Raw genomic sequence first — 17,314 nt, forward strand, 5'->3', positions numbered from 1 at the left:
AGATTTAGAGGCTTCTGTTGTCATGTGGGGATGCAGTTGCAAACAGATCCTGTTTATAAAAAGTTCTTGTGCTTTTAAGGATTTTCTGATGACAAAGATTTTTGAGCCAAGAGACACTGTATTCATAATCTACATTGTCATAAAATCAAACAAACAATCATCAAACACGGTCACTATGAAAACCTCAATGTGAATTTGGTTGTTTATTTCGTCAGATATGTTGCTCTTTGGTAGTCCCACAAACCAGACTACAGCTTGCCAGCATGAAATTTTAATTTGACGATCATCAAAAGAACCAATGAATGTGTTAACATGCACATGACTATCCAGGGTATGTGCGGTGTACGTAAATGTCATATCCTGCTTTCAAAATCCAGGATAAGGCCCCCGGCTAGTTTCGAGAAACCTTGATACGTAACCTGGAGTTTTCTGATAGAAGCCAGGATACTGTGGCATGTAAACACCTTATCAAGGTTTCTAAACATTTTTTGTTGGTGCAGCACATAGTGAATGAAATGGACTGTGCATACAGATGATCAGAAATCTAGACACTGTTCGAATAATATAAATAGGGAGATGAATAACCATTTTTCTTATGTTCCATATCCTAAAGGTGATAAAGACCAGGATAAGACTCAAAACCAGGATACTTATGTGCATGTAAACACACACAATTGGCTCTTCAAACAGCTATTTCAAATATAAGGTTATATGAAGCATGATTCTGTAATCGTTCTGCCTTATATTTATCCGAAACTGATAAATCTGATGTTTCCAGAACAGCTGGCGGGTTGAACAACCAGTCAGATAGAGGAAGAATAAATGTCTGAGAGAAGATATAAAGTTATCAATCATGCAATGTACTGTGTATCTTACTTGAAATTACACATACTGTACTTACATTGGACTATGGACAATTGAACAACTGCGCTAATTAATCATGCTTAACTTGTATAAAGAAATTCAGCAAATGGCATCTCTTGAGCTGGTTGTTTTGTTTTTCTTTTTAAGTCCTGCTGGTCAGAGAGCAGGGTCTGGGCTGTGAGGTCAGAGGTCATGTTTGAGGGTGATGCGAAAATTGAGGTCAGTTGAGGTTTAATGGAGCTTGACGAAAAGATGATAGACGGAGCTGGAGGGTTTTGACTGTGGTCCAGTTTGGATTTCACGGAGCAGGGAAAGAGTGAAAGACGAAAACATTTTACACAGAGAAAGACCCCGAGTTTGTTGTCATGCATGGCCATTCCTGCCTGTCTGGGCCAGTAATAGACGGGGGGAGGGGAGGAGGACACAAAGAGGAGGAGGGCGTTGGTGGGTGTAGGTTGTAATGCTGGCAGGTCATTTATAACCCTCTGTCTCCCCTTTGCTGTATCTGCCCCAGAGATTGCACATGGCTCCAGCAAAGTACATCGATCTGAGACTAGAGACCCATTTACTTAAAGGGGAGACTGATACAGAAGGCACAAACGTTCATTATACTCTGGTTTATGGAGACTGTAAAAAGAAACCGGGGAGAGGAAAAAGAGTTTATATATGCTATGTGTTTATGTGCCATGAGTGTGCTTCAGGGCCAGTGATAAAGGACCAGTATTGGAGGTTCAAGTGGGGTCAGGGGTCTTTTTTATCAGTTAAAACAGGATGTAGTGAAGTACTGGTGAGCTTTGAGCATAGAGCCTTAGGCCGGGGAGGTCATCGGGTCAAGTCACAGCATCATCACTATTCTAACCGCTCTGTGTGCTGGAATCTGACGGGCAGACGAGCTGGATTTATGGACGAAACAGGCTGAGAGAAAGAGAGAGAGAGGATCTAGAGGAGCGATGAGGGGGCTATATATAGAGAGTTGCTGAGGAGAGAACAACAGAGAGAGAGGGGGAGAGAGAGAGCAGAGGAGGCTCTTGAATTTTTCAGTTGCCAGAGTGATTCTAGATGTATGAGGCTTGTTCATGCAAAGATTAGAGTGAATTAGCATTAAATGTAACATCTCAGTGAAATGCAGAGCTCAAACTCAGAAACACTTTTATGTCCTTCATCAAACAACTTCATTTGTGGCACCAAAACACAACAACATCATAATAATAATAATAATGTGAACTAATTTCATGACAGTTTTCACAGAGGGCATATGTTGGTTAAAATGATGTATGTGAATGTTAGTTTGTCTATGATTTTGTTTTGTTTATATATATATATGTATACATATTTATTTGGTCTGGACTGTCGCTTTTGCACATTCGTATTTCTGTAATTTCAGCATGAATGTGTCTGTTTGTTTGTGTGTGACACAGTTAGACCCTGTTATGTCTTATAGTGCACTCTGCCAGAGTTACTACAATAAACCCAATGATATCCCATTAGGCCAGAGTGCGTTAGTGTTCTTTGGGATGGTCTTTCTATTTAAATTATTCTATTTTGTGCTTGTTTTTTCAATACTTTTGCAAACCAGATTTTAGAATGTGAAGAAAAAACATAATTTCTCTTACAAATGAGAAGTTGAACTATGAGCCATAAAACACATCCTTGCACAAATCAGTACTCTCTCTGGGGTTTATGTTAAACAGATGTTTCTGGGTTACTGACATTACTGAGTCAGTTCTTTGACTTAATGGCTCTTCTCCACACATGCTACTGTTGCACTACGTTTTAGATTAGCCTCGGTTTGTGCTGCACATGTTTTACCACTACATTCGAATCACAGAACTGAACCTCTAATAGTCCTAAAAATAAACATATCACAACCTTTTTTTGTTTAACAACACTTACTGCTATTCTGATGGTATTTCCTGAATCCTCAAAGACTAATAACGATCTGATGAAAAATATTCTGTATTTTGCTGCATGATGAAAATGATCCCGTTTTTGAAGTTGTGACTGTGTTTGCAAATTCACGCAGCTTTTTGTAACATAAGCAAACTATTAATGTGTTATTTTGTATAAAAATATAAAATATTGTAGAGAAACATATATCAATATAACCTTTAATACATTTTTAATTTTGGCTCAACCTGTACAATTTCCAGCTATCATTTTTGTTTGGAAAAAGAGGCATAACTTGGGAAACAGGTTGAAAGTCTTTTTTATCAAGCAGCAGACTGAATATTTTTTTAACCAGATTGTTAAAAGAGTCTTTGAGGAATCTGAAAATATCTCCAGGACAGTGGTTTTATCACAAAATTGAGGAAGAAAAAGCAAAGACGCCATACCTCATTTAGTTCACTCAAGTCAAATCACATAATAATGTTAAAGCAATAGTACTATTATCCTGTAAATACCACATGTGGCCATAGTATATATGTAATTTAGGTTAAGTGCTAAGATTAGGGCATGTTCAGGCATATGGGACTCCAAATTAAAGCTAAGGTTTGAGTTTAAGGAATGTAGTCAGTGAAAGGTTTGTACCTCTGATGCAAAGGTTTGAAGACACGAGTTTATGTTTGGAAAAAGGCAGCAGCGTTAAAGTCTGTATCCAAAAGCTTTCAGACATTCTCTCCCCTAAGCCTTACCTTGAGCTACCCAGCAGCATGTATATATAGATACTGTATGTGTGTGAATGATTTCTGCCTGGTTAACTCCATATCCTGGGGCACGACTGGTTTTCTATTATCATCAGTGTGTGTGTGTGTCAGACTGAGTGCAAGAAAAAGACAGAAAAAGACTAAAAAAGAGAGAGAAGGAGAGGAAAATGAGAGAGTTAAAGGTTGTCTGGGGGTGCTTCGGGGTGTGGGACCATCTGTTGCTGAAACAATTCATGTCCATCCCTCCTCTGCTGCTCACTTCATTCAGACGCACACATCTGGTATCTTTTCAGGGCTCAAACCTCCTCAAACACTCATTTCTGCTCACAGCTACATTTTTTTTTTTTATTATAAACCATTTATTAAATGTTAATATACATTAAAGCTTATGATAAATATAGGGTCTTTAAGTAAAGTGTGACAATTGAGTCCTTCCACACTTTACTTTATTTATCACTTTGAAGACATTGATATGTTAATACAGTGATCTTCCCTTCAAAATAATATTTAGTATCCTGCAATGTTTTCATGCTCCCAAGCAAGCAGAAGGTGTAATGCATTAACAGATCATCTAAACAAGATTAATATTAATCTTTATTATGATGAATTACTGCTTTGAATATAAAGCTGATTTTGTTTATTGTAATTTAATACTCCTCATTCTTCTTTTAGTCGTGTCTCTTCCTCTGTCCCTTCTTCTCTCCCTCCTGTTATGCTTTGCCCCTTTTTAGGGGTTGGAGGTCAGAGGTCAGTGACTGTGTGAAAGAGGGTTTTGTCTGTGTGGAAAGATCCAGGAAGAGCACACTTCCTCTATGACAAGACACACACACACACACACACACACACACACACACACACTCACACGCACTGTTGCTTTACCTTAATAGGAAATCCAGATGTTAAAGACTTTGTCTCCCATTAAACACATCTGTGACATCTGTCTGTGCAGCCATGCACACTCTCACTGTACAATAGTTTACTGTGTTGCATGTAGTAGATGAAACTACTGTAACTTGCCTGTGACTATCAGCATTAACACAAACTATTTTTTTGTAGTCTCATACGTATTAGCATTAAAATAAGATAATTCACTTGGGCTGCAGCTAATGTTTATTTTTATCATTGATTAATCTGTTGATTATTCTCTCATTTAATCGATTAATCCTGAATTTGAGAAACTGAAAATATTGGGCATTATTGCTTGAAAAAAAAATACATGGATGAACTGATTAACAATATAATCCACAAATTCATTAGTGTAATAGTTGCAGCTCTAGAAACAACATTGTGCTTTTCTTTACCTTTTATCTTAACTGTTCTCTTCTACAGCAACTGGACACCTCATGGTGCGTTGTCAGTTACCACAAGCTCATGTCTGCATGTTTTTAAACTGAGATGGTTACCAAGGTTTTATGAAATGTAATGACAGTGATATATCAGTGGGAAAATGATCATTTCAGGTCTGGAAGCGTGAGGAGATAATCATGTATTTTAAACTCTGCGGAGACATCCAAGTTGTTTTAGCTCAGCTGCTGCCCATGGTCACCGGAGGGTTCATGACTTCATGACTCCTTTTTTTGTACACTGCCTAACTTCAATCTGTGTGTGTTTGTGTGATCCAGGGGGCCCGTGTCTGGGTCAGGGAGAAGGAGCAGCTCGTTCCTGCCACTGTAAACTCCTGTGGAGATGGAACCCTTGTGGTCACAACCGACTATGGCGAGGTAAGAAATGTGCACATATACACTCGCACTGCCAGCGCCTGTCTTTTCTGACCCTGTTTGTAGGTAGCACCACCAAAGACAGCAAAAGCGTAGTATTGCACCGTTCACAACAGACACAACTTTGTAGAAGTAATCATACTGCACACTGTACAGATAGAACAGGATTATGACAGACGGTTGTATATGGACCCTGATCAACACATTACTGGGTGGATAAAATAGATTAATCCGTTTCAGTTATTACATAAAGGAACACAAGTTTGATGTAGCTAATTCAAGTTAATATGAAAACACCCTGGTTTTACTTTAATACAGCCTGTTTATCTCTAAGTAGGGAAATCATTCTGATACTTGTAATGTTTTTTATAGTTACAGCTGAATAGCTGTCATACTGCTCCTGCTTGCATCAGGGGCAAACGGGCAACGTATGCAGTTAGATCTTTAAACTCCAAGGAAAAACATGGTTTAGTTACGAATTGCTTTAATGAGCCAGTTTTTGAAAATATTTTGGTTGCATTTTATACCTTTTATTATAGAGTTGCCAGTAGAGAGATGACAGGAAATGAGGGAAGAGAGAGAGAGAGAGATGGAAGGCCTCCAGCTGGATTTCAGCTCGTGTTGTTGTTGTTTATGGGCAGCGTCTTAAACCCCAAGGCCACCAGGGCGCTCAAACTACACACATTTTCCATTGGAACTGTGATGATCTGGAAAGATTGTTTACCGTACATATAGAAAGGTTTGTGTTTGTGTGATGAGCCAAACTTTAAAGGTCCTCAGAATGCCATTACTTTTTTATGTGATGTTTGTTTAGCATACAAACTGTAATTATTTTAAACCAGACTAGTAAACAGTGTCAGCATTAGATGACTGATGAGCTGAAGCTGCAGTGGTGTGCTTGGACTGTGCATTTGTATGCATGTAAAGGTCAGGGTGAAGGTGAAGCAGCTGTGCAGGTTCATCCTCTCCTGTGTGGATCAATAGAAACTCCTGGTCATGATGCTCCACTTTCCTGCCCCCCCTTAAGTTCCTTCATCCTCCTCCTCCTCCTCCTCCTCCTCATACATATGCAAAATTCATCTCTGACACACATTCAGCCTCCGGAGGAGAGCCTGAATAGATGGAAAGTGTTATGGGAGCACAAACGCACATGCTTGTTTCAGGATGTCAGATGTCAACCCCAACCCTTTAACACCACACCCCCTGCCAAAATAATGGAATTGAATGTTTAAATCTCATTAAGAGTATGTGTGTGCATGTGTGCGCTCATCTAATCTGTATCAGAGCAAGGACATGCACACATTGCTCTTTGGATTTAATGTTTTTTTTTTTTTTTGATGGCTGATGTGTTTCACACACACACATGCATGCGCTCCAGTTGGCAGCATTTAGATGGAGCTAATAATAGACTTGGCTCTTTGGCCCGAATTCAAGAGTCTCAGTAGTCCATTTATTCCCCCAAAGAACATCCACATCTGCCCTCTCTCTCTCAGATATACAATGAAGTTGTGTTTTGTGGCCTTTAAGACATAAAATGGCCAAATGCTGCTCTAAAAGCATCGTCTTTTGATGCTATAGCCGTAGCCCGGAGTTCCTGTTCGGGGACACAGCAGGGTCCGACAGGCATTTCCCAAAATAGAGGATTGGTTATAGGAGCAGGCATTCTCTTTGCTCTGGATTATGAATGTCCTCAACCTCCCCAGCCCCCATCCAGCTCTCCCTACCTCCCTCCACCCTCCCCTCTCTGCTAGCTGTTGGTGTTTAAATGTTAGCTCTGCAGGAGGTGGTGAATATTTGATAGAGAATCAGCAGGAAAGGGGGGGTTACCCTGTTACAACAGGATCTAACCCTTGCAAACAGTCCCGGGATCCCCATCCCTCCCTGTTGCTCTGCCCTGTGTCCCCCTGATCTTGGTTATAAATACATTTTTATTTCAGTGACCACAGAGCGCAATGAATCCCAGAAGTATATTTCATAAAACAGCTAAAAATGACCTCAGTGTCGATGCCAATGAGGCATGTAAAATTTAAAAATTTTGCATGTTTTCTGTTCTACCAGTCTTAAAAAGCATTTTGCTTTTTTTTTTTTTTCTTTCTGATTTTGATACTACTTTTATTTTTCCTCTACCCTGTTCTTTCTCATACTCTCCTCCCTGCTTCCCTGTCACTACAGACCCTGACCCAGTTCAACACATTACCAGTTCTGGGTTACAAATGCTGTGGCTGCAGAACTACTATCCATCATGTCAAATCAGCACAACTCACAACTACCAGGGGTATATACAGCCCTTTACATCATTCATACTCCATTCACACCTGCTTTTTCACCACTGAAAAATGCCAATACTGAACCATGCATTAAGGTTTAAAAGTAGGCAGTGGTGGGCTGATGGTGTGAGATTTATTCCTACTGTTCTCTCGTGTAAGTCATCTCTGACTTCATGCTGACTTCATCAGGTTATGGAGGGCTTTTGACACCTACAGCAGTTTCATTCTTTGCGTGCTATGATACAATCACGCAGAACTGTCTACATCCACCATGGTCATTTCTGGTTGTCTCTGGTTGTGATGCATCCATTCACCCATCCATTCTTTTTCTACCAATCATGTGTCTGAGCTAGGAGCCCATAAAAACACAGAAAACTAATTTCATCTCTCCTGTATTTGCAGTATAATTTTTTCAGTCACTACATAAAGCTCATGACCATGAATGCGGGTTGGAAGGTAAATTGTCTGGTAAATCAAGAGCTAAACCAATCCCCTAGGATTCATAAAACCCCAGATCATGCCCAAAGATCTCTCCATGATCCAAGGTTTTACCTTTCCCCTTTAAGTCTCTACAACTTACTGTATAGAAACCATGATTAGATCAGATCAGATTAGATGAAACTTTAATGAACCTGTGGTGAAACTGGGTCAACAAAGAACTGGTTGTAGATAGAGATAAAACAAATAGATAGTGAAGATAATACAGTGAATGAACGTACTGATGATAATATAAAAACTAGACGTAGCCTTGATAAAACAGAGCACCTGCTAGTTTATAAGATGTTTTTACAATATTCATAATTTATGGATGTACTGCATGTCAATGATGTTAGATTTAAGCAGGGAACTAACTGCACTTTAGTAGTAGTAGTATTTCACACATGCTACGAATGTATGTTCTCACTGAGGTGCAAATTGTCTTGTAGCAGCAGGATTGAGGATTGATCAATTGACATATAATTAATTGGCAACTATTTTGATAATCGATTAATGGTTAGTCATTTTTAAAATGCCATAATATGCCCAAAAAATAAATTAAAATGTCATGTTTGACAGTGAACCGCATATCTTTTGAGTTTTAGACTGGTTGAACAAAACGTGCAGCTTGACATTCACATTTCACCCTACATGAAAGTTTATATTTCCAGCTTTATATTTATAACCAGACATCGTCAGACAATTCTGTACCTGACAGAGATCTTCCTGGGCTGGTTGCCATGGATATGGTCACAGGGATACCGTCAGACTTCTCCTTACGTATGTTAGATAATTGTGATGTCCTAATGTATACTTGCATTGGACGCATTTACACCCCCATGGGAATTTATTGTGGGAAATACAGACACAGACTGAGGTCTACTGTTAAATAGTACACACACACACACAAGCACACATGCACGTATACACACACACACAGACGTTACGTTAACGATGAGTTATGGACAATGTGTGTTATGTGACCTGGATTTCAGTAGCTAGCGTAAAAGCTGCAGTGAGAGCTCACGCGAGAACAGTACATGCTGCAGGGAAAGCCTTTACTCCTGCACACACAAAGTGACTACGTACTTGGACACGCACACACAGAAAAATTGACACACACTCCGTCGAATGCGCCTAATGAAAAGCGCAGAAATGACTTGTTTTGTCTGATTCGGCACAGAAACAAGCTGATGATGCTGTGTGATCTCCTGACCCACATTCCTCTTCACAGTTTCATATTTCTAACCCTTTGAGGACACCATAGTTACTCGCTCGCTTAGTATCACATAATGAGATTAATTTAACTCGTTAATTTAACTTAAAAACACCACGCGCACACACACACACACACACACACACACACACACACGAACATCTCCCTATCTGTCTCTTTGCTGTGCCCCTTATCAGTGAAGAAACGAGGCAGTGATCCCCCTTGGGGATGGGATGAGTGTGGGTTGCCAAATCTGAAAGGGTGATGGCATATGAAATGTGTTATTCACTCCAGTGCTGAATGGGTGCTGTGGGGCAGAGAAGGTATAAACTGAGTTAAAGCTTGTTGTTAACCTCTTTTTCTCAATCCAACTCATCGAGCTCTGTCATAAAAGAAAGAGCAACGGAGGAGTAGGATGCAGTTCTTGAGGTATACAATACAGGTTTGGAGCTAATTCTAGCCATGCTGATGGTATGTTTCCTTGGATGTTAGTGTGTTGGTCAGTCTGTCCACAACTTTGGTCCAGAGTGAAACATCACATATATTGGACAGATTGCTATTATGTTCCCCAGAGTTAATCCTACTGACTTTTATAATTAATTTGTCACTTGTGCCCAAATCCCTGCAAAACACATGACATTCCCATCAGCCTCAGATATACTGTAGATAGTGAAGATGGTAAACATTAAATGTGCATTATTGTAGTGAGCATGTCAGCACCTCTATGTACAGCCTTTCAGACTCTTAGTCTTGTTAACTGTACACATTGAAAGTCTTTCTCCTTCATATCTTAGCGTTTTCATTGTCTCACCATCAAGTCAAAGCTGTCAGTCAGTGTTGACAACAGTCAGTGTTACAACGTTACCTTACAGGGTTATAACTTAATATTATGACAGGGAAATTCAATTTGTTTGGATTATTTTTCATTGCTGATAATTTATTTAGAAAAGATGTGGGTGTCTATTTCAGATTGTCCAAAGCCTTTGCATGGAATTATATTGAATTTAGCACTATAAATACGTTGACTTATAATATACTTTTACTAAATTAAATATATAGATTTTAAATTGTCACTTTAATTTTGGATTTGTTCATTACCTCAGCTCCCTGTGGATACTTGCACCCAAGTAAATCAATAACTTGGTTCCTGTTACCCGTCCAAAAAAGCTCATTTTCCCTACATGCATTGGTACACTGTGGTTTTGTCCCACTGCTGCTGCAGCTGCAGTGGCTCCTTTTTCTTCTAATATACTCTGATCTGACAAAAAATACCTCCTCAGTGTTCACCAGTCCTAATCTGACCCAAGCAGGTCTGTCAGATCTGATTCAAGGTCAGCGAGGAGAGCTGCAGGTGCGTTCAGGACGGTGTGATACTGTATCTTGCACTGGTGAATAGAGGTCTGCAGAATATATAGGTCACTGTGCCCACAGCTCTCTTTCTCATCTTTATCTCTGTTGCTCCCTCTCTTCACTTTGACTACAGCTAATATGTGAAGTCAGATGAAGAGGCTTGTCATTGTATGTGTATGTGAAAGTGTGTGTGTGTGTGTGTGTGTGTGTGTGTGTGTGTGTGTGTGTGTGTGTTCATATGAGCAAAGCAGGTTAAGAATGCTGCAGTTTTGCAGGAGAAGAGAGAAAATGATGAAACAGGAAGTGGAGTGTGTGTGAGACAGAGAGTACCACCAGCCTTATCCTTTAAGAAACTTCCTCTCCCACACTTCAGCTCCTTGAGAGATTATACTACTGAAGACGAATCGGAGTTGGTTAACCATGCTCTACTTGTACATTACTCTCATTCTGTCTCTCTCTCTCTGTCAGTCCACTGTATGTCGGTCTCCCTCCCTGGCTCTCTCTCTGTGTTTCCTCTCACTAGTTCCATGTCTTTCCTCTGTTCCGCTCTCCAATAATGAATTATTAAATACGAAGTATCCCATTTTAGACTCTCTTCACAGAAAACTTATTGTGTGTGCATCTGCTTCACATACAGTACATTTTGTGCATGCGTGTGTCCTTTTTTGTGTGTGTTAATGTACACTAAGCAGCCATGCACAAAATGTGTGTTAAAACCCACCAGAGGGCAATGGAAAGAAAAGACAGACGTTTTCAAAAAAGTTTTTTTTTTTTTTTTTCTTCTTACACTTCAACTGCATTTTATTTCAGTCAGTGACATACTTTCTCTGCTCGTAGCATCTTCTCTCTCTGAATCATTATATATGGGTTGTCTCGAATGGTTTTCTCTTCTCTGCTTTATCTGCTGTTTAAGGCCTTTATATGTAAAAGCAGCTTTAGCATTAGAAGCAATTGTAAAGCCCACAAGCCCACTCTTCATTATGAAGAGTACTCAGCCTGTGGAAACAGTTGTTTCATACCTTATACATATTTATTCTTAATGGAAATATGTATACACTATCTATTAGGGTTTGGATTTTAGTGGTTAGAGGAGCAGAGTCTGTATAGCTTAGCTGACCTCCTCTTATTGCTTAATCTATTTTTTATTCAGAGCAAATGTGAAATTATTGAATTTCAGCCTCATCAGTTTAAACAGAAAAATGTATTTATGTGTGGTACCTTACCCATATAAGCAAGAGTTGAAGTCTACTGTCAGTCAGTAACAATGATAGTGCAGTTACTGTAACATACAGATAAAATGTTAATCTGTAATTGTACAATAATACAGATAATGTCAATATTAAGAGAAGAACAAAACAGTAAAATAAAACATTAAATTGAGAAAGGTGTTTAAAAAAGAAAAACATTTTCCAAGTTCTAATTCTATAGATGCTCAAACTCCCATTTTACTGTGACTTTGAATATCATCACACATCTGAACATTGGCCTCTTACTACATGTCAGATACTGTGTGCAGGAACAATGCACCAAGTCAACGTATCTGCTGCAAACATAGATACAGATGGACAATAAAACCAGGATTTCAGTCAAGTAAAGTCAAAAGAAGCACCCAAAATGTGTTCATTCACACCTTTTGGATTTTAACTTGCTTTAACTTAACTGTGCTGGCAACATGAGATTTTGATTTCCAACATACTACATTAAAAAAAAACACTGGTTACTCCCTGGTACCATGCATTACATTAAACACGTCTTATTGTAAACAAAGGAAATTCATTTTGACAGCAGAGACCCAGGCCTCCATTTTAGTCACCCTGGTGTCCTTCTACTTATCACAAGTGATGTGTGTGTGTGTGTGTGTGTGTGTGTGTGTGTGTGTGTGTGTGTGTGTGTGTGTGTGTGTGTGTTTGAAGTCTTATCTACTGTTCCTCTATAATTTTCCCTGGATTGCAAAGGCGTGCTTTACTTTCTGACTGAAATTGCTCTCAGTAAGCCTTCCATTTACAGGCAGGGGTCTCAGATTGAGCCATTTAGGCATTAAGTGAGTCTGTGTGAGTGAGCACACAGGGATCCATGTACATTAGATAGACAGACAGAGACACAGATCAGGAAAAAAAAGATGGAAAACTGGCTGAGGGGATTCATCAGAAATACAGTATGGATGTTAAAACGAACCAGCAATAAAAAATAAAAGAGGAAAAGTGGAGGAAGAAAAAGAAAGTGGTAGGAGGTTGAAATGCGGGAAATACAGTGCAGGGCAGGCAGCGGAGAGAGGGGTAAATTAATGAAGAGTGGAATGGAAGATAGCGAGAGAACAGAGAGAAAAGGAGCAGCAGATGACAGAGAGGGGGAAGGGATGAAAGAGGAGTGATATACAAAGGGAGAGAGAGAGATGAGAGAAATGGAGAAATGGTGTTTGACACATGAAGACACAGAATTCAAAAAGAAAAATTCAGACAGAGAGTGATAGTGGGAGAGAGGGATTTAATTGGGTGAAACATAAAGAAATGGGGAGAAGGGGAGCAAATGGACTTTGATATAATTTGAGAGACTTTCCGTCTTTCTTTCTCACAGCTACAGGAACACACCCAGCTCTAGTTGTAATACAGTCAATATGAAAGTGCCTCTGCATGTGTACAGCTGTCCAAACCATGACTAACAAGCACGGTAATGCATCTTATCATCACTCAGACAAGCGTGTCTCCCATGCACATCAGACACTGTAAAGTACGTAACCAAACACACATGTAAACACATATACGTACATGCGAAAAGCCACGAGTGGGTACGACTCAGTGTCAGAGAATGTGATGAATCAATTAAACCTGCATTCATCGTTTTTGGCCACTTGGCGACTGTTGACACAAGCTGTAAACACAACACTGATATATGATCACAATATAAAGTTGATATTGAGAACTTTAGATCAACATTATCATTCATTTGGGGGTGGTCTTCAATATTACATATTAGTTCAATATTGCCTCTTGATTGCCATCCTCCTGAGGGGAAATATCTGGCTCTTTAGCTGCTACATGCTCCACTGTGTTTAGCAGCCGGCTGCTAAGGTTGTCTCTCTGCTGAGTGGTGAGAATGAAGCAGAGCCTTAAAACCAAAACAATGAGCTGAAAGATGCGAAAACACTGTAGAGCTGAGAGGAACCTCAGAGTTGATGGTAAATAAATATCTGTGGGTTTGCCAGTGCTATAGTTCTGATAAGATTAAAGAGAAAAGATAAATGACACTAACAGTAACTTTGCAAATTCAGTTTTGAATCATAAACTTTGCTGAAAATTGCCCAGGAATTAAGAAAAAAGTAGTTTAAAAAAATCCAAACCGCAGCCTATAATTGTTGTATTGTTGCAGTTTACTTAATCACCATTTCTCTTTTCTACATGTGCTACCAGTACTGGCTCTAATACTCATGTAAATGTGTATGTGCTTGGATAACATCATGTCAGTGCCTTGACTGAGTACTATGGCTGTAAAAGGTGAAGACAAAGTGGACGGGGTCATAATGAAGACGGGGAGCTGTTAGTCAGTGAAGCCTTTATAAGTTATGTTCTCTCTAATGGAGAATGAGGGGCAACTGGGTCATTTCATCACAGCTGAGTGAGAGAGAAAGGTGAGAGACTTGATGAGCAGTTACCAACATACTATGCACAAGATGTCTGTAGTTTTACAAAATATGAGAGGCAAGAGAAGGAAAGAACAAACTGCATTATACAGCAGTTCAAGCTGGGGAAAAAAAACTATTATGTGGTTGGATAGTAGTATAGTAGCATATGGCTCACAGGTTTCCATTTGTAGTCCACACACAACATTTTATTTGCAGACAGTTGGTGATGACAGAAACGATGATACCGTTGTAAGTTTTTTTCGCCCCGAGAGATCTGTCTGCACGCAGCAGCTCTGTGCAGCGAAGACAGTGTTACTGGAGTGAAATAGATTTATTTAAGAACAGGATGCTGGAGTGCCTACAGCGTGCCCCCTCTGCCACTCTCAACAGACTTCCAACACATCTGTTGCACCAACACACACACAAATGCACACACACAGACACAGGGTGGAGGCTGGCGGTGAGGCTGAGCTGACATATTAACAACCCAGCATTGTAAAGGCCGTGGTTTCTATTCTTAGACAAGTAGATATTGCTGGAGTGAATAAACGACCTTTATGCTGAAATACAATCACAGTTATCTCCTGCACCGGCGCATGTTCTGACTGTGTACAGGGGAAAAAAGACAGGGATCATTGTAGCAGCGTGTGTGTGCCTGACCTGAATACACACCGAGCTGCTTTCACCTGTCAGGTCCTGCCACATCACATCTGTTACTCTCTCTTCCTTTCTGCTTCAGTCCTCACTCTCTTGTTCTCTCCTCTTTCTTTTTCTTCTTCTTCTCCTCCTTCCCCTCACAGAGCCAGGCTCCCCACCCTGTCTTGTCCCCGACTCTCCAGTTGCCATGGCAATGGATGACATAGATGAGATGTGGGTCTGGGGAGACAAAGCAGAGCCACAACGCTCTGTATTCTCATCATGTGGACTTTCATCATATTGCAACACATTGACTACTCTGACATAGCTTCATTATCCAGCAGGCAGCACTACCAGTTTAACAACTGGAAATCAAGTATTACATCTACCTGAGAGGGAAGAGGTTTGACAGAAATCTACCCGAAGTATTGTGATGTATTTTCTTTTGAGCAGCCAATGCAGACCATTTTAATACCATACCACACAGCACATCACTCGTTGTCAGTGTGTGTGATATATTACAAGGAAAATCCCCTTTTCCCATTTAGGAAATATGCCTTTTCGCTTTCTCACTGAGAATTGAGAAGATCCATACACTCGTCTGTACAGTAAATATGAAGCGACCACCAGCAGCCGGTCAGCATAGAGTGGGGTGTTGTGGAGTAGTTGTGCTGACTCAATAAGAGATTCTCCAGCACATTGACAGTAGAATGTTTTTCAGTTTGTGTACCTGAAACACACATGATAAACCATATAGACTTTATATAAAGATGGACATAGCCTCCGAGATGTCACTGATATGTTTGTGAGGAGCTATTTCTCAGAGTGAGGCGAGTGTAGAGCTGAGACTTCGATGGATGCCGGTTTAATAACTGTGGTGCTCCCGCTAGCATCGTTAGTACAGCTGGGTGTCTTGCTCGAAAGATAACACAAGGCTAATTCATTTGATGGCTAATTAGTTAGTTAAAGAGCTAAGCTAACAAGCCAGCTATGGTGAGACGATACTTGCTAATTAGTGCTAACATGTAAATGAAATATTACTAGGATTTCACTCACCTCATGAAACAGGAGCACAGGCTTCAACAAGTTCTGTTCTGCCAATTGACGCCACAGCAAGCCGATATATGCATGAAAAATCATCCAAAAGGCCAAACACCACAAACATGGCCAAGAGCTCACATTCAGTGACTCTATATATAATAAAGGCTTTTAAAAACTTTAAAAACTTCTGTACCTTAATAAAGCGGTTTGTTTTCATGTGGACATTGGTTACCTACCATCCTGAAATTGCTGTCAGATATGAGTAGCTCTTATTTCTTGTTTTGTAAAGTTCTGATAAGTACAACTGCAACAAGTTCAGGTGTTTTTTAAGATTATTGAAAGTCGTGGTGGGAAAAACAAATTACAACATTTCATTACAGTATACAGTACCTCAGGGCTGAGTGACAGTCTGTATATCTTGTTGTTTTCCAGGTGTTGTACTTGCAGCAGGCAGAGGTTACCAGGGAGCGGGTGTATGCTATGCACCAGTCCAGCATCGATGGGGTGGAGGATATGTCGGCGCTGGCCGAGCTGCATGAGGCCGCCATCATGCACAACCTGTACCAGCGCTACCAGAAGGATAACATCTATGTAAGTGAACTGAATGTCAAGACACATGGTGTGTGTGTGTACATTATGTGTATACCCTCCCTTTCCTGTTATCTTTGCATGTGTGAAGCTTTTAGTGCGAAGCACAAATCAATTGAGACAGAGAGAGAGAGCGAGAGAGAGAGAGCGCGAGAGAGAGAGAGAGAGAGAGAGAGAGAGAGAGAGAGAGGCTTATGAAGACAGACTGTTTACAGCTGCCCTCGGCATCACAGGTAAGAGGAGGAGGAGAGCCATCTACACCAACACAGAGGCTGCTGAGAAAGCCTCCAGGTGGCTCTGGATCTAGAGAGCCGGTCTGTGGGAGAGAGCAGCTAGGGCAGAAGCTGAGGCCTGATCAACCTTGGCTGGGTCGCCTGAGTGAGAATGTCTGATGTTCGAAACACCCAAAGCACCCGCTGACCACAGGATACGTCACTGATGATGTGCCCTAGCTTAGGCATCAATAGATGTGTCATTACTGTCCGTAATGAATGGATGCATTAGCTGATGCCAATAAAACTCAACTTGAACAGACAACAATCTATCTTTAAAGTTGTATAAATTAATATTGAGATCAGTTAATTATGATAAGAACAAATATATAAACCTACATTTTGGTCACATGATGATATGTTGAAAGTCACATTTGGAAAGCCTGGAAACCTGAGGATTACCAGACAACAGACCAATAACAGCTGCCCTGGGTGTGACCTAATCTAGATGATGAAATATTGTCCATACACGGATTTCCCTTAAGCTGATCATAAGCATTTACCCTGTGTGGGTCAGCTTTTTGTGCCACTGTATGTTCATGCATTCATGTGTATGTGTCCTTTAGCACAGTTTTATATGTGTGTAGTACACAAAATGCACAGACAGGGTAATATGACACA

The 17,314-nt window shown here is 40.2% G+C and overlaps 1 protein-coding gene across 1 annotated transcript in view; it reads left to right on the top strand.

Moving 5' to 3' along the window:
- The first annotated feature begins 576 nt into the window (after nucleotides 1–576).
- Nucleotides 577–17,314, top strand: part of LOC111225618 (unconventional myosin-X-like) — a 34,667-nt gene continuing 17,929 nt past the window's right edge. Inside the window, 3 exon segments of the mRNA XM_022750596.1 lie at nucleotides 577–597; nucleotides 5,132–5,230; nucleotides 16,266–16,424. Of these exon segments, the coding sequence (XP_022606317.1) occupies nucleotides 577–597; nucleotides 5,132–5,230; nucleotides 16,266–16,424 (279 nt within the window).

This window comes from Seriola dumerili, unplaced genomic scaffold (genome assembly GCF_002260705.1).
Source record: "Seriola dumerili isolate Sdu_G_001 unplaced genomic scaffold, Sdu_1.0 BDQW01000149.1, whole genome shotgun sequence".
Classification (NCBI taxonomy): domain Eukaryota; kingdom Metazoa; phylum Chordata; class Actinopteri; order Carangiformes; family Carangidae; genus Seriola; species Seriola dumerili.